Source organism: Lontra canadensis, unplaced genomic scaffold, assembly GCF_010015895.1.
Source record: "Lontra canadensis isolate GAN:19392208 unplaced genomic scaffold, GSC_riverotter_1.0 scaffold7, whole genome shotgun sequence".
Lineage (NCBI taxonomy): Eukaryota > Metazoa > Chordata > Mammalia > Carnivora > Mustelidae > Lontra > Lontra canadensis.
Genome location: NW_022631001.1, coordinates 20,893,371 through 20,919,269, shown reverse-complemented (window position 1 = coordinate 20,919,269; position 25,899 = coordinate 20,893,371). Strand labels below are relative to the sequence as shown.

The 25,899-nt window shown below is 38.3% G+C and overlaps 1 protein-coding gene and 1 pseudogene across 1 annotated transcript in view; one reads left to right on the top strand and one right to left on the bottom strand.

Annotated features, from left to right (window-relative positions):
- Nucleotides 1–25,899, bottom strand: part of GAB2 (GRB2 associated binding protein 2) — a 186,300-nt gene that overhangs the window by 45,221 nt on the left and 115,180 nt on the right. Inside the window, exon 2 of the mRNA XM_032852972.1 lies at nt 6,084–6,384. Within this exon, the coding sequence (XP_032708863.1) occupies nt 6,084–6,384 (301 nt within the window). The remainder of the gene's footprint in view (nt 1–6,083; nt 6,385–25,899) is intronic.
- On the top strand, nt 11,152–15,656 carry LOC116865232 (annotated as a pseudogene).

Genomic DNA, 25,899 nt, shown 5'->3' with positions numbered 1-25,899 from the left:
GCTTTGCCTCTAATCCTGACTCTCAGCTCAAAAAACCCCACTGATTTGGGTGATTAAGTTTAAGTTCCTCATCTGAGGGTTTTATAGATATAATCCATTTTTAAGAAAGTCTCTAAATTAAAACATAACCCATTATATGTGGCTGAATCTTTTAACACACCAGATTCTCCTATGAGAGGGAAGAAAAGCCTACTGTCTCCCTCAGAAAGATCTCACAAAGAATCCTAACCTTCTGTCACAGACAACTAACATCTTTGCTCTGGTAATGAAACCACCTGGCATCTAATAAAATAATCCCCTTAAAAAAAGAAGTCAAAGGTTTAAGGCAATATACTTTTTACACCTGGTATCTAATAAAATAATCCCCTTAAAAAAAGAAGTCAAAGGTTTAAGGCAATATATTTTTTTAAAAGACAAAGCTGGTGAAAAAATACTGACTTGATTTTTTTGTCACGTGCCCTTAAAACCTTCCCTCCCTCAGTGAGTTGGTGGGGCGCGGGCTGGGGTCCGGCTATGGTGATGCCTCTATCCCAGTACTCCCTGTTAGCCGTCTGTCCCTTCCACTAGACTGATCTCTGAGCACTGGAACCTACTGGTCATCTTTGTAGACTCAGGGTTTGTGACAAGAACTGTCACAAAACAGATGTTCCACAAAGTTTTGCTGGATGAATAACTGAAAAAATAATGTATGAATGGGTGAATGCCTCTTCCTACCAAAGCAAGCAAGCCTAGATAGTGTGGTTCCACTCTGTATTTGAACTGTACTTAAATCCTATACAGTAAAATTAAGGATTCAGACATTAATTACTTTTCAAATATGTGATTAAAAATATATTTGCACCAAGAGTAATTTTTGTTACATCTCAAGGATATTTCTCTCAGTTGGAACACCTCTAATCCCACAAGGAAATAATTTAATTAAAAGCAATTTGCTGGTGGTAGGTATTAAGGAGGGCACGTATTGCATGGAGCACTGAGTGTTACACACAGTGAATCATGGAACACTACATCAAAAACTATTGATGTATAGTGGCTAACATAATAAAAAAATTATTAAAAAAATTGAAAAAGCAATTTGCTCATATAGATCAATGGAACAGAACAGAAAACCCAGAAATAAACCCCAATTATATGGTCAATTAACCTTTGAAAAAGGAAGAAAGAATATGTAATGGGAAAAACACAATCTCTTCAACAAATGGTATTGGGGAAAACTGGACAGTTACATGCAAAAAGAGTAAAACTGGAGCACTTTCTTGCATCATCCACAAAAATAAACTCAATATGAATTGCAGACCTAAATGTGAGACCTGAAACCCTAAAAGTCCTAGAACAGAACACAGGCAGTAATTTCTCTGACATTGGCTATAGCAACTTTTTTCTAGATATGTCTCTTAAGGCCAAGGGAAACAAAAGTAAAAATAAACTATTGGGACATCATCAAAATAAAATGCTTCTGCACAGCAAAGGACACAATTAAAAAAAAAAAAACTAAACTAAAGGCAGACTACTAATCAGGAGAAGATATTTGCAAATGGCATATCTGATAAAGGGCTAGTATCTAAAATACATAAACAACTGATACAACTCAACACTCCAAAACAAATAATCCAGTGAAAGAATGGGCAGAACACATGAACAGATATTTCTCCAAAGAAGATATCCAGATGGCCAACATGAAAAGATGCTCAACGTCACTCATCGTCAGAGAAATGCAAATCAAAACCACAATGAGCTATCACTTTGCATCTGTCGGATGGGTAAAATGAAAAACACAAGAAACAACAAGTGTTGGTGAGGACATGGAGAAAAAGGAACGCTCATGCACTTTTGGTGGGAATGTAAACTGGTGCATCCATGGTGGAAAATGGCATGAAGTTTCCTCAAAAAGTTAAAAATAGAATTACCCTAGGATCCAGTAATCACACTACTGGGTATTTACCACCAAAATACAAAAACCCTAATACAAAGAGACACATGCACTCCTGTGTTTATAGCAGCATTATTTACAATACCCAACTTATGGAAGGAGCCCAAGGGTCCATCAATAGATGAATGATGTGTATGTGTGTGTGTGTTTATGTATGTGTGTGTGTGTATATATATATATATATATGAATATGAATATTCCATTATATATATACAGACTATATAATTCCATATATAAAAATAAATATAAATATATTCATATATATTATAATGGAATGAGATCTTGTCATTTGTAACAACATGGATGGATCTAGAGGGTATAATGCTAAGCGAAACAAGTCAGAGAAAGACAAATACCATATGCTTTCACTCATATACAGAATTTAAGAAACATATAAGCAAGGGAAAAAAAGAGAGACAAATCAAGAAACAGACTCTTAACTATAGAGAACCAACTGATGGTTATTAGAGCGGAAGTGAGTGGCAGATGGGTGAAACCGGTGATGGGGATTCAGGAGTGCACTTACGATGAGCACTGAGTAATATATAGAATTGCTGGATCACTATATTTACACCTGAAATTTATATAACACTGTATGTTAACTATACTGGAATTAAAATAAAACTTAAAAGCAGTTTGCTTTCTGATTACTTCTTCCCCACCCCCCCAAGCATACCTGTTTTCTAAAAAGTTGAGGTACATTTTGGACCTCCCACATTTTTTTTTAAAGATTTTATTTATTTATTTGACAGACAGAGATCACAAGTAGGCAGAGAGGCAGGCAGAGAGAGAGAGGAGGAAGCAGGCTCCCCGTGGAGCAGAGAGCCCGATGTGGGGCTCGATCCCAGGACCCTGATCATGACCTGAGCTGAAGGCAGAGGCTTTAACCCACTGAGCCCACCAAGGTGCCCTGGACTTCTCACATTTATGAAAGATTTGAGACTGGGTTGGAGGGAGTAGTCTTGTTTTCCCCACCTTGTTCTTTTGATTCCTTTTTTATTCTTCCTCTCTTTTTTTTTTTTTCTTTTTTGCATGCAATGAGCTCTTTATTCCTTCATCAGGAACAAAATAAAGAGAAAAACAAAAAACCCATGAAGCCTATAAATGACAAAGATTTGGGGAAAACAGGAAATTCCATACAGGAAACAAAGATTATACGAAAGATTTTAAGGGTAAAATGGGGACTCCTAATCCTTCTGCAAGGAAGAAGAAAATCACAGAATTCCTAGGACAGGACATCTAGCCCAGGCCTAACAGACTACATAATTTAGAGAGCCTGGCACAAAGTGAAAACGCAACCCATTCAAAAATTAAGAACTTCTGACACAAATAAATAGAAAGATATATCATGTTTATGGATTGGAAGAATTAACATTGTTAAAATGTCCACACTACCCAAAGCCACTTATAGATTCCCGGAAATCTCAATCAAGATTCTAATGGCATTTTTTACAATAATAGAAAAAACAATCCTAAAATTCATATGGAACTACAAAAGATTCCAAATAGCCAAAGCAATCCTGAGAAAGAAGAACAAATCTGGAAGCATCACACTTCTTGATTTCAAACTATATTACAAAGCTGCAGTAATCAAAACATTATGGTATGACCTTTTTTTTTTGACTATGTTTTCTTTTTCTTTCTTTTTTTTTTTTTTTTAAAGATTTTATTTGTTTACTTGACACAGAGAGAGATCATAAGTAGGCAGAGAGGCAGGCAGAGAGAGGGGGAAGCAGGTTCACTGCGAGCAGAGAGCCCAATGTGGTGCTTGATCCCAGGACCCTGAGATCATGACCTGAGCCGAAGGTAGAGGCTTAACCCACTGAGCCACCCAGGCTCCCCTTGACTATGTTTTCATAAACAGACAGATAAAAATCAATGGAATACAACAGCCCCCCACATGTATGGTCAACTAATATTTGACAAGGGAGCTAAGAGTACTCAGTGGGGAAAAGATAGTAGATAGTGTCTTCAAAATATGGTGCTGGGAAACCTGGGTATTAACATGCAAAAAAAAAAAAAAAAAAAGGAAACTGGACCCCATTCTTATACCACTCACAAAAACTAACGCGAACTGGATTAAAGATTTAAAGGTAACACCTGAAACCATCAAACCCCTAAAAGACAACATAGAAAAAAGATTCCTTGACATTGGTCTTGGCAATGAGTTTTTTGGATATAACACCAAAAGCACAAACAAGAAAAACAAAAACAAACAAATGGAACTACATTAATCTAAAAACTTCTGCACAGCAAAAGTAACAAGATGAAAAGGCAACCAAAGAAATGGAAGAAAATATGTAGTTTCAAACCACATATCTGATGAGGAGTTAATATCCAAAATATGTAAGGAATTCCCACCACTCAGTAGCAAAAACAAGAACAAATAACCTAATTAAAAAATGGTCATAGGATCTGAATAGACATTTTTTCCAGGGAAGATATTCATATGAACAAGTTACCTGAAAAGGTGCACAACATCATTAACCATCAGGGAAATGTAAATGGAATCAAAACCACAATAAGCAATTTTGGAATGAGATCTTGTCATTTCATACATGGATTTTATGTATGTATACCTCACACCTATTGGCTATTATTAAAAAGATAAGAGGTAAGGGCTAGCAAGCAGGCAGAGAAAAGGGAACCCTTGTGCACTGCTCGCAGGAACGTAAACTGGTAGAGTCAGTATGGAAAATGGTATAGAGGGTCCTCAAAAAATTAAAAATGGAACTACCATATGATCCAGTAACTCTTCTTCGGGTATAGATCTGTAGGAACTGCAATCATTACCTTGGAGAGATAGCTACAGCTCCATGTCCTTTCCAGCATTACAGTAGCCAAGATGTGCCAGCAACCTGGGTCCACTAATGCACGAATGGACAAAGAAAATTCTATAGATGTACTATCACCCAGCCGTAAGGAATAAGCAAGGGTTCCTCACACTCTTGTCACTCAGGATGAAGCTGTGAAAAGATGCTCATGCCTACGTCCCACCCCGAGATTCCTAGCGAACTGATCTGGCACAGATCCTTCACATCAACATTTTAAAAATTGTTCTTTTTAATTCTGTCATGTGACCCACTTTAAGAACTACTGATTGAGGTTCTCCACCTGCCTCAGAAAAACATCTGTTTCTCAGTCATCCCCAGGTTGGGGATGAGCCCAAACAAATATCAAAGAGCATTTCTGCAACTTAAAAACTCAGTTTAAAAAGTTGGGCTACCCAGAGTGCCTGGGTGGCTCAGTCAGTCAAACGTGGGACTCCTGGTTTTGGCTTGGGCCATGATCTTGGGGTCATGGGATCAAGTCCTGCGATGAACCCTGCATCAGCCCCACATCAAGCCCCGTGTTGAGCCCCAAAGCCCCATGTTGGGTTCTGTGCTTGGAGGGGGGGTTCTGCTTGGGGCTCTCTCTCCCTCTTCCTCTGCTCCTCTCTCCACTTACACTCCCCACACGCTCTCTCTCAAATAAATAAATCTTAAACAATACAAAGTTGGGCTACTCTTTTGTGAAAGTCAACAAAACCCAAACATATCTCAGTATTTCCACCTTTTACCTGTCCCCTCCCATGTGAATATAAAAGAACACTGGATTATGCATCAACAAGAATCACAGAGGACCCCAAATCAACAGACAAAACAATGTGGCAAGTGTAACTGCGCAGGATGGTCTGAAGTGGATGGGCTAGAGCAGTAGAGGTGGACCAGAGCAGGAATCCCAGCATGAGCTGCCCGACGGGCTGAGTGTCAGGTAAGAGCACAGAGCACTAGGAAGCGGAGGGAAGGGGGGAAAGGTGCAGGGCTGACAAAGGAGGTGGTGCTGAGGGACCTGAAGAAACACCCCAAAGTACCTTAACTTCATCACCTCAACACATTTCTGGTTCCCATCTGAATGTAATTAACACCCCAAAGTACCTTAACTTCATCATCACCTCAACACATTTCCGGTTCCCATCTGAATGTAATTAGGTCCCTCTGGTTTTCGGCCAAACCCTTCACACTCTTAACTCTTTGCCATTTACTCCTCTGCAGAGAGGAGAGCTGCTGTCCTTGCTTAGGGAATCTGAAGGCCTTCATCGTAGCCCCAACAGCTAAGCCCTCTGCAGGAAGCACCTTGTTCCTGGGAGAAAGGTTCATGTTAGTCCTCCTACCTGTGCTCTCCTCAGCCTGATTGAAGCCACAGATCTGGCAGATGCTCTGGACCCACTTATTCATGTCCTCCTCCGTCTCGGCCACCAGATAAAAGGTGCGCTCGCTGGTCTTGATGTCAAACACAAAACTATCCTGCAGCTCCTTCTTGTTGAAGGTCAGGCCCGCATCCACCTGCTCACAGAAGTTCAGGTTGATGATCCTCAAGGGCTTCTTAGAGTGATCATTCTTGTAGTATTCCAGAACATCTGGGTCACCGCTCATCCGACCACTCCGCAGGATAAACCAGCGTTTCTTCCAGGCCTGAATAGGAAGGAGGAGGAAGAGGGGAAAAAGTTACTAGGAATTTCAAAGCCTCTCACAGGTGTTCAGAGGGCACTAGGTTAAGGGCGGGGACTGTTGCACCTGCAGGCTGGACATGGACCTCTCTTTCATACTTCCCCAGAATTTAAAAATTGGAGGATGATTTTAGAATGCATGTTAGTACAACATTTTACTATGGAAACAGGGTCTTATCACTATGAAATGAGAGGTGGCATTCCCATTTTTTAGATCAAGAATTTAGATGGAGACTAAAACATTTCCAAGCAATTACTCCCTAGGTTAGAATACAGACTCAAACCCCTAGTACTTTTATTCAGGTGGAACTTGCAAAAACTAAAGCATCTCGGTATATGGACAGGGACCCCACAAAGGCTTGGTGAGTTGAAGAAATGTCACATGCAGGAAGGAGCAGAAAAACAAGTTCCCAGACTGTTAGTACATTGTGCTTTTTACCAAATGACGCCTTGGAAGAGTCACACAGAAAGCGTTCTACAACTTCTCAGAAGCACAGAACTTCAGGACTGTTTTCACTCTCTTGCTCACTGCGATGGCCCGAGTACTTACGATCGGGCCTTGCACTGATGAAGCCCTCAACACGTACTGCTGAATAAACTCCTTGTATCACGCCACACGATAGAATTTAACACTGATTACATATTACGCTGTCTTCTACATTCCATCTCTTCAACAAGCCTGCGCCATCTGTGAGCAGACACCATTACAAAGTGGTAAAAAGATGTTACATGTAATGGCACTTTGGGGTGAGTCTACGTTTAACCACTGACTTGCAGTGTGATCTGCAGGTTAAGTCACTTCCTACTTTGGAGCTGGCTTCTGTGTAGAGTGAGAATCAACATTACCACTACCTGCCATGGCCACCTGGCAGAGCCAGAGCCCTTGCTACACAACCCTGACTCACGACAAATGCCAAGGACTGGATTACTGTATTGCAAGGGGGCCTCCAAGTCACCCCCAAATCCTACCACAGTTGCCTAGTCCATGATTTTCTCTTGCTCTTTGGCAACAGTCTCTGAACTTCTCTCCTTTAAATCTCCAGCATGTTCACTCTTTTTGTTTCATAAAAAATATAAGCAATTAAGGGAATTTACACATGCTCCAGCACCAAATTTACCCACCAGCCTGCCTCTCCAGCAAAGTAGCCTGTTATTGGGGAGCATGCATAGTTCATCTGATCTAAAGCCAACCTCCTTCCATTTGTGCACCCCCTCTTACCTACAAGGGGACACCACTGGATCATTCTCTGGAATCACTGCATTTTCCCTTCCTACTAGGATCATTCCCATCAGGACACCAACATTCCTCATCCTGGGAAAAAAAATTTAAAGCTTGACTTGATCCCACATTCCCCTACAATTCTGGCCCAGTTTTCTGCTTCACTTTACACTAAAACTTCAAAAAGTTTTCTATACTACTGGGTCTTTTGTTTTCTCTCTTCCCATTCTTTTTTGGAAAGCTATCTAATCAGGCTGCCCCACCCCTATCATTGACAGAACTCAAGAAAGGTCTCAAAGACATCAAGGTGTCTAAGGCCACTTTTGGGTTTTACTTGCTTTCTCAGCAACACCTGATACTGGTTGTTCTGTCCTCTTTGAAGCACCTTTTTCCCTTGGCCTCAGAACTCACCCTCAAATCCCCTATTCTCCCTGATCTCTCTTTTTCAGGCTCCAGTGCTGGCTCCTTCTCATCTCCTTGACCTCTAAATGTTGGAATGCTCCCACACTCAATTCTCAGACTCTTTCTCTACTCTCTCTACATCACAGCTTAACCATCTACTTGCTGCAACTCCCAAATTTATTCCTCCCACCAAGACCCATCTATTGAACTCCAGAGTCTTCTATCTAACTCTTCACTAATAGTCATCTTAAACCCAATGTGCTCCAAACTCTTCATATCCTCCAAGCCCATTCTTCCTGCAATCTTCCCTGTCTCAGTTCACAGCAGCTTCCTCCTTCCAGGTGCTCAGACCAAAAATCTTCAAGTCATCATTGACTACTTTCACATTCCACTTCTAATCCAACAATAAATCCTATGGGTTTAAACAGCTCAAAATACAAGTACAATTTGGTCTCTTTGCACCTCCACTGTTACTCACTTGATCTAGCCCACCATTTTGTGGTCTTCCTTTTCCCACCCTTTCATCCTGCAACTGAGGCTCAACATGGAAGTTGATATAAATCAAATCATGTCACTTCTCTGCACAAAATTCCTAAAAGCTTTCATCCCAGAGTAAAAACCAAAATCTGCAAAATGGCCAGTGGGTCTCACTTAATGGTCATCTTTCTCCCATCCTACATCTCTTATTCTATCTCCTGCTACTCTTGACCTTGGCCATTCTGCTCTCACCACATTGGCCCCATACTTCTGCCTCAGGATCTTTGCTCTAGGTGTTCCCTCTGCCTGGAATACTCCTTCCCCAGACATCTTCCATTCAAGTCTCTATTTAAATTTCTATTACTGGTGTGTGTGTGTGGGGGGGGCATTCCTGATCACCCAACCCTAACACTCTCTTTCTCCCTTACTCTGCAATAGTGGTCTTACTACTTCTCATACCACCTAAAATACCTTTTTTTTTTTTTTTTTTTTTTTTAGTTTCTGTCTCTACCTCCCAAAATGCAAACACTAGGGCAAGGATTGGTTCTTTTTATTCCATGCTGCACCTTCAGTGTTTAGAATAGTGCCTGACATATAGCTGGCTATCAATGAATATGTATTGGATTAATTAACTGACTAATCATTTTTCTTACATGAACTTCTTACAGCATCTACTAGGTTATAGTGATATAACTGGTGCCTAATAAGCCTTAGACTGAAATGAAGGAAAGGTATAGACAGGATAGAGCTGAGGGAAATAAAAAAATAAGCACTATTTATTTAGTGACCTAAAATCTTGCCCAGGCCACTGCCTACAGAATTCTGTGTATGCTTGTGTGTGTGTGTGTGTGTGGATACAGCAGGTGCCTGCATATACAAGTGTGTGCGTAGCAAGGAGCATTTTTAAAATGTACTGTCAATAGTTTAGCTTGTGTTTCAGTTCATGTGTCCCCTTCAGTGCTTGTCTCTGCAGAAAGAGCTATCTCCAAATCGCTGGTGTGCAGGTGCAAGCATAAATACACACCAACACACCCTCTGAAACAAGAAAAAGGTGTCTGCTACAGATAACATCGGAGCCTGTCAGGTTCTGCTTCCAAGGAAGTGGTGCAGGCGGATAAATGATGGCCCATCAAGTGCTGATAAATTTATGACAGTGCAGGCAAGGCTGTCTGGTCTAATCCCCAATTCACATCCCTCTTCTGCCACATCACTTTCTCTCCAAGTCAATGCACATTAAAAAAAAAAAAAAAAATCAACCGAGAACCGAGTATAACCAGCTCTGAAAAGTCTAGCTGCAATGACAACTTCTCTGATCCTCTCAGCTGAAACAGACTTCTACTTCCTCTGAACCTTCATACACTTTTTATGTACTTTTTATGACCCGTCATTTTTTGCAACATATTACAGATATTTTGGTATTTGTTGTTTCTTTCCAAGTAAATTATGAACAACATCTCCTATTCTTCCATGAATTTTTATGGTAGACATTTGCTAAATGTTACTAAGAAAGGGTCTTTATTGCTGAAACTTTCTTATCTCTCTGGCCTCATTTACGCCTCTTTCCTTCCTCCTTTCCATTCATCCATTGAACAGATATTTGTTTAGTGCTTACAATGATATAGGGATTATTCTAGGTGCTGAGGATACAGCAAAAATTCCTGATCTCATAGAACTCACTATAGGTTATTAACAAATTACATATTATTCTCCAAATATGCCACATAATTGCATGACTTGATGTCTTTGCATAACCTACTGCATCTTCCTAGAATGACTTTCTCCTCACTGCCTATCTAGAAAATTCCTATGTACTCTCAGGGCCAGCTTGTCTCACTACTGCTGGAAGGCCTTTACTAACTTCCCCAGGCAGAGCTGGTGCTCCTGTCTTATATTCCTTTAATAACTTGTGCTTTCTTTGGCATTTCAACTGTTTATATACCTTCCTCTCCTTTAAGCGGCGAACATCTTGATGCTAGGGTCCTATGTAGTCAAAAGTTACTTGGCAAAATGCTTGGCATATATGAGAACTCAGCAAAGATCTGCTGACTTTCTTCACTCTATAAATATATTAACTTATTCAAACTAATAAGTGCAGTTTAAATATATAAATGTTCACAGAAGGAAGTAGGAAAGGAGGACAGCAAGAGAATTACAGCAAAGAGATTAAGAAAGATAAAGGTATACTGTGGATTCTTTATGATGTGAGTTCTTCAGCATCTTGTTCCCTTCATTCTGTTAGGAACACTGGCCATTAATAAATATTTATAAGGAAATCTGGGACCTTAAGCTTGAAAGTATCCATGATACAGAAATGAAAAATCTACGGTTGGATGACAGACATATAAGGAAAGAAGAACATGAGAACATGAGTCCTGAATATGGTATTAAGAAGAAAGCTTTTTCAGGACTGTTCTTTTATCTATACAAAATCTCTTACAAAAATTAAGCTAAAATGGATGATGGACTTGAATATAAAAGACAAAGAGAATTCAGGAAGATATAAAAAGAATTATATAAGATAACCAAGTGGGGCTTGTCCCAAGGATGTAAAACTAATTCAATATTCAAAAATCAATCAGTGTAATCCCCCAAGTTAACAGGCTAAAGAAAAATGACATGGTCATATCAATTGATATGGGTAAAAAGCATTTGACAAAATTTGACAACTATTCATAATAAAAACTCAAAAAAAAAAAATAGGAAGGGGGCGAGCTTCCCTAGTTTGATAAAAAGCATCAACAAAAGATCAACACCAACATTATACTTTGTATTGAAAGACCTAATGTTTTTCCCCTAAAATCAGGAGTAAGGCAGGGATGTCTGCTCACTCACAACACTCTTATTCAACACATTGCTGAAAATTCTAGTCAGGGCAATAAAGAAATAGATATAAAAGGCATACAGATGATAAAGGAAGAAAAAAAATTGTCCTTCTTTGCAATGACATAATTTTCCACATAGAAAATCCCAAGGAATTTAGAAAAAAGTACTCAAAAAACTCCTGGAACTAATAAGTGAGCCCATCAAGGTCACATGATACAAGATGAATATATAAAAATCAATTTGCTAATATATACCAGCACTGAATAAAAATAAAAATAAAATGTCATTCATAGTTTAAATAAATATAAATAAAAATAAAATGCCATTCATAGTTTTAAAAAAATGAAATAGGTATAAATGTAACAAAATATGTACAGGGCATGTATGCTGATGGCTATACAATGCTGATGAAAGAAAAAAACAAATCAAATGGAGAAGTGTACCATATTCATGGATTAGAAGACTCAACATAGTACATCTCACCAAACTGATGCTCAGATTTGACACAATTTCTATCAAAATCCCAGCAAGAGTTTTTTATAGATGTAGACAAAATTACTCTAAAATGTGTATGGGAAGGCAAAGAAAATGCAACAGCTAAAACAATTTTGAAAAGGAAGATAAAGGGGGGTTGTTAATTCACTAGATTCCAAGAATTATTATATACCTTCAGTTCTCAAGACTATGTGGTGCTGGCAGAAGCACACACATAGAACAAAGGAAAAGAACCCAGAAACAGCCCCACACAAATATGCCCAACTGATTGCTGATGAAGATGAAAAAGAAATTCAGTGGAGGAAAGACAGTCTTTTCAATAAATAATGCTGAAGCAATTGGGAATCCATAAAAAGTGAATGGGCCTCAATTTAAATCTCACCTCTTATACAAGAACTAACTCAAAATGAATCATGGACTTAAATGTAAAACTATAAAACATTTAGGGGGAAAAAAAAAACTGTGAAGGAAATCAATCAGATCTAGAGCTAAGCAAGAGTTCTTAGACTTGACACCAAAAGCATAATCTATAAAAGGACAAGCTTATAAATTAGACTTCAATGAAATGTAACACTTTTGCTCTGCTAAAGCCTTTGTTAAGAGGACAAAAGACACATATAGGCTGACAGTGAAGGGATGAAGAAAGATAAAGATACTCCATGCAAATGGAAGTGAGAAAAAAAGCCAGGATGTCATTACTTGTATCAGATGTAAAAGAATTTAAAATAAAGACTGTAATAAGGGACAAAGAAGAGCATTACATAACGATAAAGAGATCAATCCAAAAAGAAGATATAACAATTGAAAATATCTATGCACCAATAGAGGAGCACCTAATAAACACATAAAGCAAACCGTAACAGACATAAAGAGAAACTGACAACAACACAATAATGGTAGGGGATTTTAACATCCGACTTCATCAATAAATAGATCATGTAGAGAGAAAATCAATACAGAAACAATGCCTTTGAATGACACATTAGCCTGGAAGGACTTAAAAGATAGCAGAATATTCTATCCAAAAAAAAAAAAAAAAACCAAAACCAGAATACACATTCTTTTCAAGTGCCCATGGAACATTCTTGAGGAAAAATTGCATGACAGGCAACAAAAAAAGTCTCAGTAAATTTAAGACAATTGAAATCATATCAAGTATCTTTTCTGACCACAACAGCAGGAAACTAGACATCAACTACAATAAAAAACAAAATAGGGGCGCTTGGGTGGCTCAGTTCATGAAGTGTCTGACTCTTTATTTCAGTTCAGGTCTTAATATCAGGGTGTTGAGTTTGGGGCCTGAACTGGGCTCCATGCTGGGAGTGGAATCTACTTAAAAACAAAAAACAAAAAAACTAGAGGGGCACCTGGGTGGCTCAGTCAGTTAATCATTTTTCTTCAGCTCAGGTCATGACCCCAGGGTCCTGGGATCAAGCCCCACATCGGGCTCCCTGCTTAGGGAGCCTGCTTCTCCCTCACCCTCTGCCTACTTGTGCTCTCTCTCACTCTCTGTCAAATAAATAAACAAATAAAATCTAAATAAATAAATAAAATATTAATCTGTTAAAAAACACACAAAAACCCCCCAAAACTAGAAAAACCACAAACATATGGAGGCTAAACAACATGCTACTATATAACCAATGGGTTAACAAAGAGATAAAAGAAATAAAAAAACACACAGAGACAAACAAAAATGAAAACACAATGGTCCAAGATCTTTGGGATATGATGAAAGCAGTCCTAAGAGGGAAGCTTATAGTGATACAGGTCTACTTCAAGAAACAAGAAAAATCTTAAGTAAATGATCTAACTTTACATTTAAAGGAACTAGAAAAAGAAGAACAAACAAAGCCCAAGGTTAGTAAATGGAAGGAAATAATAAAGATCACAGCAGAGATAACTGAAGTCAAGACTAAAAAAAAGTAGGAAATATCAATGAAATCAAGAGTTGGTTCTTTGAAAAGATAAAGGAAACTGCTAAACTTTAATTAGACTCATCAAGAAAAAGAAAAAGAGAGGACTCAAATAAAACCAGAAATGAAGGAGGAGAAATTACAACCAGTAACAGAGAGTACCATAAAGATTATAAGATACTATAGAAAATTACATGCCAACAAACTGATAACCTGTGACCTACAAGAAATAAATTCCTAGAAACACACAATCTCCAAAACTAAATTAAGAAGAAACAGAAAATTAGAATAGCTCAATTATTAGTAACAAAAGTGAATTGGTAATAATAAAAAGACAACTCCCAAATTAATAATCCAAGCCAAAATAGCTTCATATATGAATTCTACCAAATATTAAAGAAGAATAAATACTTATTTGTCTCAAACTATTCCAGAAAACAGAAGAGATAGGAAAGCTTCCAAATTCATTCTATAAGACCAGCATTACCCTGATACTAAAACCAGAAAAAGATACTATAAAATAAAACCAAACTATAAGCCAATATCACAGATGAACATAAATCCAAAAATCCTCAACAAAATATCAACACACCCAATTCAAAAATGCATTAAAAGGATCATTCATGCTTTTCCTATAGGAGCCACAGGGTTGAGAGGAGCATGGCCCTCACCTCTCCCTGCAACAGTGTGTGCTCCTCCACTGACATCAGTGTACTGTGAAAAGGGGGAGTCATCAGGCAAAAATTTTAACTTTGCCTGCTGTGTTCAAATCTCCCATTTGACCTCATATTGTGAACTTTGTTCACAACAACTTGTATAGAAACAAAAATAGCCATATGCTGTAAGTGAATTCAAACCAGTGCTGAATCTTGGGGTACTGGTAGAGCTGTGGTTCAAATTCCAAGAGTTCGAGGTGGTGACACTTACCATTCTGGCCAGAGTGCTTTTGGAAATATGTGTCACATGTATGGACCAACGCAAACCTGGTGCTATTGGCACTCCAGAGCGAACACAACACAGAAGTGATATGCCATTGGCTCTGCCTGGGCTGCCTCTGCTTTACCAGCGCTGGTCATGTCTAAAAGTCATCATACTGCCAAAGTTCCTGAACCTCTCTTGGTAGCTGAAGATAAAGTTAAAGACTGCAAGAAGACCTAGGAGGCTGTTTTACTTCATAAGAAAATTAAAGCTAGGAATTGCATCAAAAAGGTCTATGCCTCTCAGTGAATGAGAGCTGGCAAAGGCAAAATAAGAAACAGTCATTGTATTCAGCACAGGGGACTCTACACCATCTATAATGAGGACAACGGAGTCATCAAGGCCTTCGGAAACATTCCCAGAATTACTTTACTTAATGTAACAAACTGAAAAATTTTTAACTTGCTCCTGATGGGCATGTGTCACATTTCTGCAAGTTAGATGATCTGCAAGTATGTCACTTGGCATAAGCCTGCCTCCCCTCAAAAGTAACTACAACCTTCCAATGCACAAGATGCTTAATACAGACCTTAGCAGAATCTTGAAAAACCCAGAGATCCAAAGAGCCCTCTGAGCACTGTGCAAGAAGATTCATCACAGAGTCCTGAAGAAGAAACCACCGAAAAACCTGAGAATCGTGTTGAAGCTACACCTATACGCAAAGTCCATGTGCCAGAACACCATTCTTTGCCAGGCCAAGAATCACAGACTCTGGATGGATAAGGCAAATTAGAAGCTAAAGCATAGGAGAAGGGGCTTCCAGGCAAGAAGACTGTGGGAGGGAAGAAAGGAAAGAAGGCTGTTGGTGCTAAGAAGCAGAAGAAACCCTTGGTGGGAAAAAAGCCCGCTGCTACCAAGAAACCAGCAGTGAAGAAGAAACCTGCAGAAAAGAAACCTACCATGGAAGAAAAGAAGCTTGCTGCATAAAAAGTTAAATTTGTTTATTCCATAAAAGTCAAATCATTTTGGACAGCAAATTTTGAATAAAGAGCTGATCAAAGGCAGTGAGGAAAAAAAAAAAAAAGAAAGGATCATTCACCACAATCAAGTGGGATTTATTCCAGGGATACAAGGATGGTTCAATATCCACAAATCAACCAATGTGATATATCACATTAACAAAATGAAGGATAAAAACCATATAATCATCTCAATAGATGCAGAAAAGGCACCTAATAAAATTCAATACCCGTTCATGATAAAAACTCTCAACAAAGTTGGTTTAGAGGGAACATATGGCCACATAATAAAAGCCATAGATGAAAAACCCACATCTAGCATCACACTCAACGGTGAAAAAGTAAACGCTTTTCCTTTAAGATTAGGAAAAAGACACAGATATCCACTCTTGTCACTTTTATTTAATATAGCACTGGAAGTCCTAGTTAGCAGCAAGCAGGAAGAAAAATAAAAGGCATCCAAACTGGTAAGGAAGAAGTAAAACTTTCACTATTTGCAGATGACATGATACTACACATAGAAAACCCTAAAGAATTTACCAAAATATTATTAGAACTGATAAATGAATTTAGTAAAGTTGCAGGATGCAAATTTAATATACAGAAATCTGTTGTGTTTCTATGCAAGAATAATGAAGTAGCAGAAAGAGAAACTAAGAAACAACCCCATTTACAATTGCACCAAAAAAAAAAAAAAAAAGATAGGAATAAATTTAACCAAGGAGACAAATGACCTATACTCTGAAACTATTAGAAGGTAATGGAAGAAATTGAAGATGATACAAACAAATGGAAAGCTATAGCATATTCATGAACTGGAAAAATTATTAGGGTTAAAATGTTCATACTACACAAAGCAAATAACAGATTCAATGCAGTCCCTACCAAATACCAAAAGGATTTTTCACAAAATTAGAACAAATAATACTAAAATTTGGATGTTACCACAAAAGACCCTGAATAGTCAAAGTAATGCTGAGAAAGAACAAAGTTGGAGGCATCACAATCTCAGATATCAAGATATACTACAAAGCTATATTAATCAAAACAGTATGGTACTGGCACAAAAATAAACACAAAGGTCAATCAAATAGGATAGGGAGCCCCCCAAAATACTCATGCTTATAAGGTCAATTAATCTATGACAAAGCGAGCAAGATTATACAATGGAGAAAAGACATTCTCATCAATGGTGTTGGGAGAACTGGACAGCTACCTGCAAAAGAATGAAATTTCTTAAACCACACACAAAAATTAATTCAAAATGGGTTAAAGACCTAAATATGAGACCTGAAACCATAAAACTCCTAAATGAAAACATAGGCAGTAGTCTTTTGAACATCAGCTTCAGCAATATATTTATGGATATTTTTCCTCAGACAAGGGAAACAAAAGCAAAAATAAACAAGTGGGATGATACCAAAATAAAAAGCTTTTGCATAGTTAAGAAAACGACCAACAAAACAAAAAAGCAACCTACTGGGTGGGAGAAGATATTTGCAAATGATTTATCTGATAAAGGGTTATATAAAAAGTATATAAAGAACTTACACAACTTAATGGCAAAAAATAAAAAACTGAATTATAGAATGGGCAGAGGGCTTGAGTACACATCCCAAAGAAGACATACAGACGGCTAACAGACAAATGAAAAGATGCTCAATATCACTAATCATCAGGAAAATGCAAATCAAAACCACAATGAGCTATCACCTCATACCAGTCAGAATGGCTATTATTAAAAAGAAATAACAAGTGTTGGTGAGGATGCAGAGAAAAGGGAACACTTGCGCACAAGAGTTGGTGAAATGCAAATGAATCCTTGTGCACAAAGGTTGGTGAAGATGTAAATTGGTGCAATCACTGTGGAGAACAGTATCGCAATTACTCAAAAACTTAAAAACAGAAATACCATATGATCTGGTAATTCCACTCCTGGGTATTTATACCCCCCCCAAATCCCTAAAAACACTTATTTTAAAAGATATATGCACTTCTATAGTCATTTCAGCATGATTTACAATAGCCAAGATATGGGAACAATTCAAATGTCTATCCACAGATGAATGAATAAAGAAGATGTGGTATACACACCCACAGACACCTCCCCCCGCCCATGGATGTCACTTACCCATTAAAAGAGTGAGATCTTGCCATTTGTGACAACATGTATGGACCTAGATAGTATTATGCTAAGTGAAATAAGTTAGTCAGAGAAAGACAAACACCATATGATTTCACTTACTGGTGGAATCTAAAAATCAAAACAAGCAAACAACAACAACAAACCAGAAACAGACTCATAAATGTAGAGAAAAAACTGGTAGTTGCTAGAGGGGAGGGGATTGGGAAGAATGCATGAAATAGCTGAAGGGAATAAAGAGGTATAAACTCCCAGTCATAAAATAAGTCACAGAGATGAAAATATAGCATAGGGAATATAGTCAATAATACGGTAATAATGTTGTATAATGACAGATGGTAACACTATCATGATGAACATTGCAGAGTGTATAGAACTGTCAAATCACTATGTTGTCCACCTCAAACTAAAAACATTATATATCAAGTATACTTAAATAATAAAAATTTTAAAAAGGTAAAAAGACAAGCTGTAGAGTGGGAGAAAGTATTTGCAAACCACATATTCAACAAAGAATAGTGTTTAGAACATATAAAGAACTCTCAACACTCAACAGTTAAAAGAGGGAAGCAATCCAATTAAGATAAGGGCAAAAGACATGAAAAGACATTTCACTGAAGAGAATATACAGATGGCAAATAAGCACACCCGAAGATGCTCAATAGCTTTAGCCATTCTGGAAACACAAACTAAAACACACTGAGGTATTATCACAGACTTATCAGAATGGTTAAAATAAAACGTTGTAACAACACAAAATGCTGGTGATGAGGCAGAGAAAATGGGTCACTCAAACATTGTTGGTAATAATCTAAAATGATATAGCCACCTTGGAAAACAATTCGGCCTTTTTTGTTATTTTTGTTTTTCATTTTGTTTTATTTTTTTGGGGCGGGGGAGGAGAGGGCTCTCTTGACCCATTGCTCGATCTCATGACCTTGAGATCATGACCTTAGCTGAAATCAAGAGTCGATGTTTAACTGACTGAGCCACCCAGGTACCAACTTTAGCCATTTCTTAAAAAACATGCAACTACTATATACCTCAGCAATTGCTCTCCTGGTATTTATTCCAGATAAATAAAGATTTCTTTCATACAAAGACTTGTACAGGAATGTTTAAATTTTATTTATAATAGCTCCAAATTGGAACAATCTGAGTGTCCTTCAGTGGGTGAATGGCTAAGTAAACTGTGATATATCTCTATCATAGAATACTACTCAGCAATTAAAAAAAAACCAAAAAACAAAGTACTGACACACGCAAAATCTGGAATGCATCTTGAGAGAGTTATGCTAGGACAACAAAGCCAATACCCAAAATACTACATACTGCACAACTGCACTAACCTACCATTCTTGAAATGGCAGAATTTAGGAACAGACAGATTAATGGTTGTCAGTAGTTAAGGAGGGACTTAGAGTGGGGCAGATGTGAGTATGGCTATAAAAGGGCTGTATGAGAGATTCATATGGTGATGAAAGTGTTCTGGATCTTGACCATATCAATACCAGAATTCTTATTGTAATATAGTTTTAGAAGATATTACCACTGCGGGGACACAATAGAGGGTATATAGGCTGTCTGTATTATTTTTACAACTACCTATGAAACTAAAGTCAACTCAAAATAAAGTTTAAGAGGAAACTGCTCCATAAGAGAATTAGAATGTTCATAGATTGTGGGGGGAAGGGTTTGCCTGGGTGGTGCAGTCAGTTGTTTAAGGGTCCCACTCTTGGTTTCAGCTCAGGTCATGATCTCAGGACCATGGGACTGATCCCCGGGTCAGGCTCTGCACTCAGTGCAAAGTCTGCTTGAGATTCTCTCTCCCTCTCCCTCTGCTCTTTCCACTTGTGTTCACTCTCTAAAATAAATAAAATCTTAAAAAAAAAAAGAATGTTCATAGATAGGAAATGTATTTGAACAAATCATAAGGAGGAAATGACTGTTTCTCAGAGAAGAAATATAAACATCATGGAGAGAAAGGTGGTTAATAGCTGGCTGATAACTATGACCAGATCCAGCTGTCCTCAGTCTTTACCACTTTGGGATGGGGAGAGGACCTTAGGAAATCACAGTGTGAAAATATGAATGAACTTCAGAGTTCAGCCTTCTGAGCAGCAGGACACAAAATGGAGTAGACAAAGAGTCACTGGTATTTCTCAACTTTCCCAACTACATACCAGCTCTAGGGATTCTTGTACTGTCAAAACAAGGCAAGATTTTTGGCCTTAGAGAATAAAAGTTCCCAGGTAGACAATAAAAATATACACAAGATGCCAGCTATCTTCTCTTGCTTTTCTGCGTAATAGCCAGTCTCCAAGATAGACCCCAGTGAGTCTCACTTCCTAGTACAGCTTATGTGGTTCCCCTCCCATGCTGAATAAGGAAGGATGATATTACATAAATGACAGTGTGTTAACTTTGAAGGCTAAGTAGTTAAAGACATGACAGCTTCTTTCCTGTTCTCCTTTGAATCAGCTGTCATGTTGTAAGGACACTCAAGCAGTACTGAGGAGAGGGTCCTAGGTGAGGAACTTTGGCCTCCTGCCAGCCATGTGAATGGGCCCTTCTTAGAAGCACATACTTTAGCTCCAGTCAAGTCTTCAGATGCCTGCAGCTGTAGGCAACTTTCTGATTGCAATTTCATGACAGACCTTGAGCCAAATCCACCAAAAGTCAAAGTCTCCAGAATTCCTGACCCAGAGAAACCATACAAAATACTAAATATTTATTGTTGCTTTAAGCCAATAAGTTTTAAACCATTTGTTATGCTGCAGTAAATAATGAATACATGCTAGTTTCCATTTCCAGGGCTAGGTGGGTATAACAAAGGTAACCACTGAGAGGAAGGCTATTTAGAAGACTAAAAGAGAGCCTAATAAGCAAATGCAACAGAAGAATCCAGAAACAGACCCATACATACTCCATCACTAGATTTATGAAAAAAGGTGATACTGCTATAGAGAAAAGAATAATTTTTAAAAAAAATGCTGACAGGTCATTTGATAACTACAGGGAAATATTCTTTTTTTTTTCCTTTAAGATTTTATTTATTTGACAAAGAGAGCAAGATAGCACAAACAGGCAGAGCAGCAGAGGGAGAGGGAGAAGCAGGCTCCCCACTGAGCAGGGAGCCTGATGGGGGGGCTCGATCCCAGGATCCTAGGATCATGACCTGAGCCCAAGGCCATCGCTTAACCAACTGAGCCACCCAGGCGCCCTAGGGAAAGATTCTTTATCCTTATTTCATGCCATAAGTGAAAACTAATTTCAGATCATTAAAAATCCAAATGTGAAAGATACAGGAATAAAGCATTTAGAAGAAAATGTCTTCATGAGTTTGGGGTAGGCAAAGTTTTCTTGAGTACTCAAAAGTTACTAATACAAGAGAAAAAGTAATCAATGGTACTACATTAAATGTAGTGTTTGGTCCCACCAAGGGGATGAAACGCCAAGTAAGGGAAGATACTTACAGTACATATACCCAATGAAGAGCTTATACTCAGGGGGGAAAAAGAAATATATATATATGTATATATATATACATATATATATATAATCTCCAACCTCCTATATATTAGCAAGAGAAAGACCACTTGATAGAAAAATTGGCAAATGATCTGAATAGCCACTATACACAAGACTTCCAAAAGGCAATAAGCATATAAAAAGATCTTGATTTCATTAGTCATTCAGAAAATGCAAATTAACACCAGGACACAACTACCAGAATGGTTATAACAACAAGGACTGATAATCATAAGCACTGGGAAGAATATGGAGAAATAGAAACTCTCATACCCTCTTGGCAAGAGTGTAAATTGGTAGAAACACATTGGGAAACTATGGCAATATCTACTAAAGCTGAACATACACCCCAGGACCCCAGAGTTCTACTCCTAGTAATTATGTACATATATCCACCAAACTACAGGTACCATATCATGCTTGCTTTTCTATTTTAAGTTCTTAATGTGTACAGTCTGGGTTCTTGTCATAGTTTCCTAACCAGTTGTCCTAATTAAATACTTACCATGCATTCTGTTTAATCTTCCAGTTCAATCAGAGCAAAATTCTGGTCATGTTACTGCTTCCACTCTCCAAAATTCTGATGACTCTCCATCATCTGCACAGCAAAGTCCAATTTCTATAGCTTACGTTTTTTTTTTTTTAATCTCTTTTCAGCATACCAGAATTCATTGTTTTTGCACCACACCCAGTGCTCCATGCAATACGTGCCCTCCTTAATACCCACCACCTGGCTTCCCAACTTCCCGCCCCTTCAAAACCCTCGATTGTTTTTCAGAGTCCATAGTCGCTCAGGTTCACCTCCCCTTCCAATTTCCCTCAACTCCCTTCTCCTCTCCATCTCCCTATGTCCTCCAAGTTATTTGCTATGCTCCATAAATAAGTGAAACCATATGATAATTGACTCTCTCTGCTTGACTTATTTCACTCAGCATAATCTCTTCCAGTCCCGTCCAGGTTGCTACAAAAGTTGGGTATTCATCCTTTCCGATGGAGGCATAATACTCCATAGTGTATATGGACCACATTTTCCTTATCCATTCGTCCGTTGAAGGGCATCTTGGTTCTTTCCACAGTTTGGCGACCGTGGCCATTGCTGCTATAAACATTAGGGTACAGATGGCCCTTCTTTTCACTACATCTGTATCTTTGGGGTAAATACCTAGTAGTGCAATTGCAGGGTCATAGGGAAGATCTATTTTTAATTTCTTAAGGAATCTCCACACTGTTCTCCAAAGTGGCTGCACCAAATTGTAGCTTACGGGCTTTTTTAATTAAAAAATTTAAAATTTATTTTCAATGTGGTAAAATAAGCTGAACATAAAATTTACCATTTTAACTACTCCAAGTGTGGCATCAAGTACATTCACAGTGTTGGAGAGCCATCAACCTCATCCTTCCCCAGAACTCTTTCATCTTCCCCAACTGAAATTCTGGGTCCATTAAACACTAACTCCCTATTCCCCACTCTATCAAGTTCCTAAAAACCACCACTAAACTCTCTGTCTCTATGAATTTAACTACTCATATAGGTGGAATCGTATAATATTTGCCCTTTGTGGCTGGCTTATTTCACTTAGCATGAAGTCTTGAATGTTAATCCATGTTGTAGCATGTGTCAGAACTTCCTCCCCTTTTAAGGCTGAACAATATTCTGTTGTGTGTATATGTCACATTGTGTTTATCCATTCCATCTGTTGATGCACTCTTGGGTTCTGTGGCTTAGTTTTGGGGCCTTTACAATTTAGCTCAAACCTACTTTTCCATCTCATGTCTACTGCTTTATTTCTACTTCATTACATACACACATACATTTATATATCTACGCACACACTGTAACTGCTCAAACCAAGTTGAATGTTCACTGTTTCCTAAACATACTTTTCTACCTCCACACTCCCAAATTCCTCTGATCTGAAAAGCCTCCTAATCTTCCTTCTTTTCTAAATCCTCGAAAGTTTTGCTTGTATTTCAGTCTACCAAAAATGTTACCATTTTTTATCATCCCTCACCCAAAGTTCCAACATCTAGAGCTCTTTCAGAAGAGAGGATCTGGTCTTTCTCTTCCCCAGATCCTCACATAAGGCCTTCCTTTGGTGCATAAGTACTCTTATTTATAGAGTTACACAAAATAGCTAAATTTCATTAAAACACAAGTATACATATTTAGGCTTAAACATCTCATCATGAAACTGTTTTTCCCATTTTCAATAATAAGCTATAATAAGTCACTTAAAAATGTCAAGTAGAAAATATGAAGATTTAAAGGATATCCCATTCTGCCTAATTCCTGGTGTAACCCAGCCAGGCAGAAGAAACATTATTAATTTAAATCAATGAAAACTCAAAGAAAGTGTCACAAATACAGAGAAATGAGGAGAGCAGAATGAGGGAGATACTGCAGAGTGGGAAGAGAAAAGCTTCAGATCAGAGGGAAAAGACCCAAATTACAGTACTAGTTCTCGCTCTATACACTTGCACAATTTTTTAAAACTTTCCTAAGCCTCAATAACCACATATACAAAATAGGGAAAATATAAAACTAATATTAGTACATAGGGTAATAAGTAAGTTTAAAAATCTATTTAGTGGCACTTGGGTGGCTCAGTGGGTTAAGCCTCTGCCTTGGGTTCAGGTCGTGATCTCAGGGTCCTGGGATCGAGCCCCGCATCGAGCTCTCTGCTCAGCAGGGAGCCTGCTTCCCCCCTCTCTCTGCCTGCCTCTCTGCCTACTTGCGATCTATGTCTGTCAAATGAATAAATAAAATCTTTAAAAAAAAATAAAAATCTATTTAAAAAAATAAGTAAGTTTTTAAAAGTTAAAAAAAAAATTTAAAAATACTTAAAAAAGTAAGTTAAAAAAAATCTTGCCATGGTAGGGGCAAGTACATAGCTCTTGAGTCTAAAGCAGTCCAAGGAGACTCCAAGATCATGAAATGGGCAAGAGAGTTCTCACTATAGAAGATCCCCAAATTTCCCACTCACTGTTCTTTCTACTTGGTCTTCATTAAGAAGCCAGCAATTTTTTTTCCTTCTTTATGCCCTGTATCACACATCAGTGATTCCTCTATGTTCTGCCTCTTTTGGTCAAAGGTATGATTATTCTTCCAGTGTCTCAGGCTCAAAATCATCTACTTCCACTCAGTTCTTCCTGCTACTTCACTGCTTATGCCAAATCAACCAGCTCCTTTTACAGTATTCAGGAAAACAAGCACAAATTCTGCTCAGTGTTTTGACGGATAGAGAGAAGAGGCAAGATCTAACCACTCCTTTCAAGTAATTTATGAGTTTGCAATGTTGCAGGAACAAAAGACATGAACACATGTCCCTAAAATAAAAGGCAAATTTTGCGGGCATCTGTCTCGCTCCACTGATAGAGTAAGCAACACCGGATCTCAAAGTTCAAAGTCTACATTGGGTGTGGAGCCTACTTAATTAAAAAAAAAAAAAAAAGCAAATTTTTATAAGTAACATAAAAAGAGACATAATATATTGTTAGGCCACTGAAGCAGGGAAATCAAACTGGAAGGGGGTCAGGGAGAGAGAATGAGAAATATGAATGAATATGAACAATGAAGATACTGTTTTTGATATATGGTTTGTGAAGGGAGGAGAAATCAACATTTCATATAGAGTACACACTATGACCAAGGCCTGGGGATTGGAAAATGTAAGATAAGTTCAGAGAATATGGAATAATCTCTTTTAAACATGCAAAAGGAGAAAAGGAAGAGCTCGGTCATTCTGGAAAGCCTTGAACACCACCCTAAGAAATTTTGCTTTTCTTTTATTGGTAATGGGGAGCCACTGAAGAGTACAGATCAACAGAGACAGGACGGTTTTTGCCCTGCCGTTATCTGGCAGAATGATGACAACAAACCAGAGAAAGGAAAAAGAAGAGGCCGATAAAATTATTTAGAAAGCTGTTGCAGTGATCTGTAATCGTGAGAGAAGACGGCCAAGAGACAGCAAGGAAAAGACAATATAAATCACTTTATTCAACAACAGGGCTTAAAGAAGTATATGGTAGACAGGCCTACTCTCAAGAAAGAACCTTCCATTTGTGTCTGTGATAAAGAGACCACCACCACCTTCTCTGATGAAACAGAAATGACTGTTTTCCTTTCGTACCCAAATCCTGGCAAAAAAACCCCAAACCATTTCACAACCATCCCGACCACAGACATGGACCGTGGGTACACAGGACCTGGAAATTGCATCACTCCCTGTGGCTGAGCAGAGGGCATGTTCTCCGGGAACTTGTCTCTGTTCTTTACATTAGATTCCAAAGTAGCGTGTAGAATGAGGCATAACATCTTCCTACTGCTCTTGGCACCTGGAAAACCCTGGGGGGCTCAGTTTAGTTTTACACTGGTCATAATGCACCAGATGTTGTGTTCAGTTCTGGCGGGGATGAGGGGACTTGAAATCCTATGGTATTAGGATTCAGTGAGGTTCTGCCGGGAGTCATGATTGTAGCGTTCTAAGATGTAAGGGGCTGACACATGGAAGAGCAATTTGCTTTATTTTGGGTGATC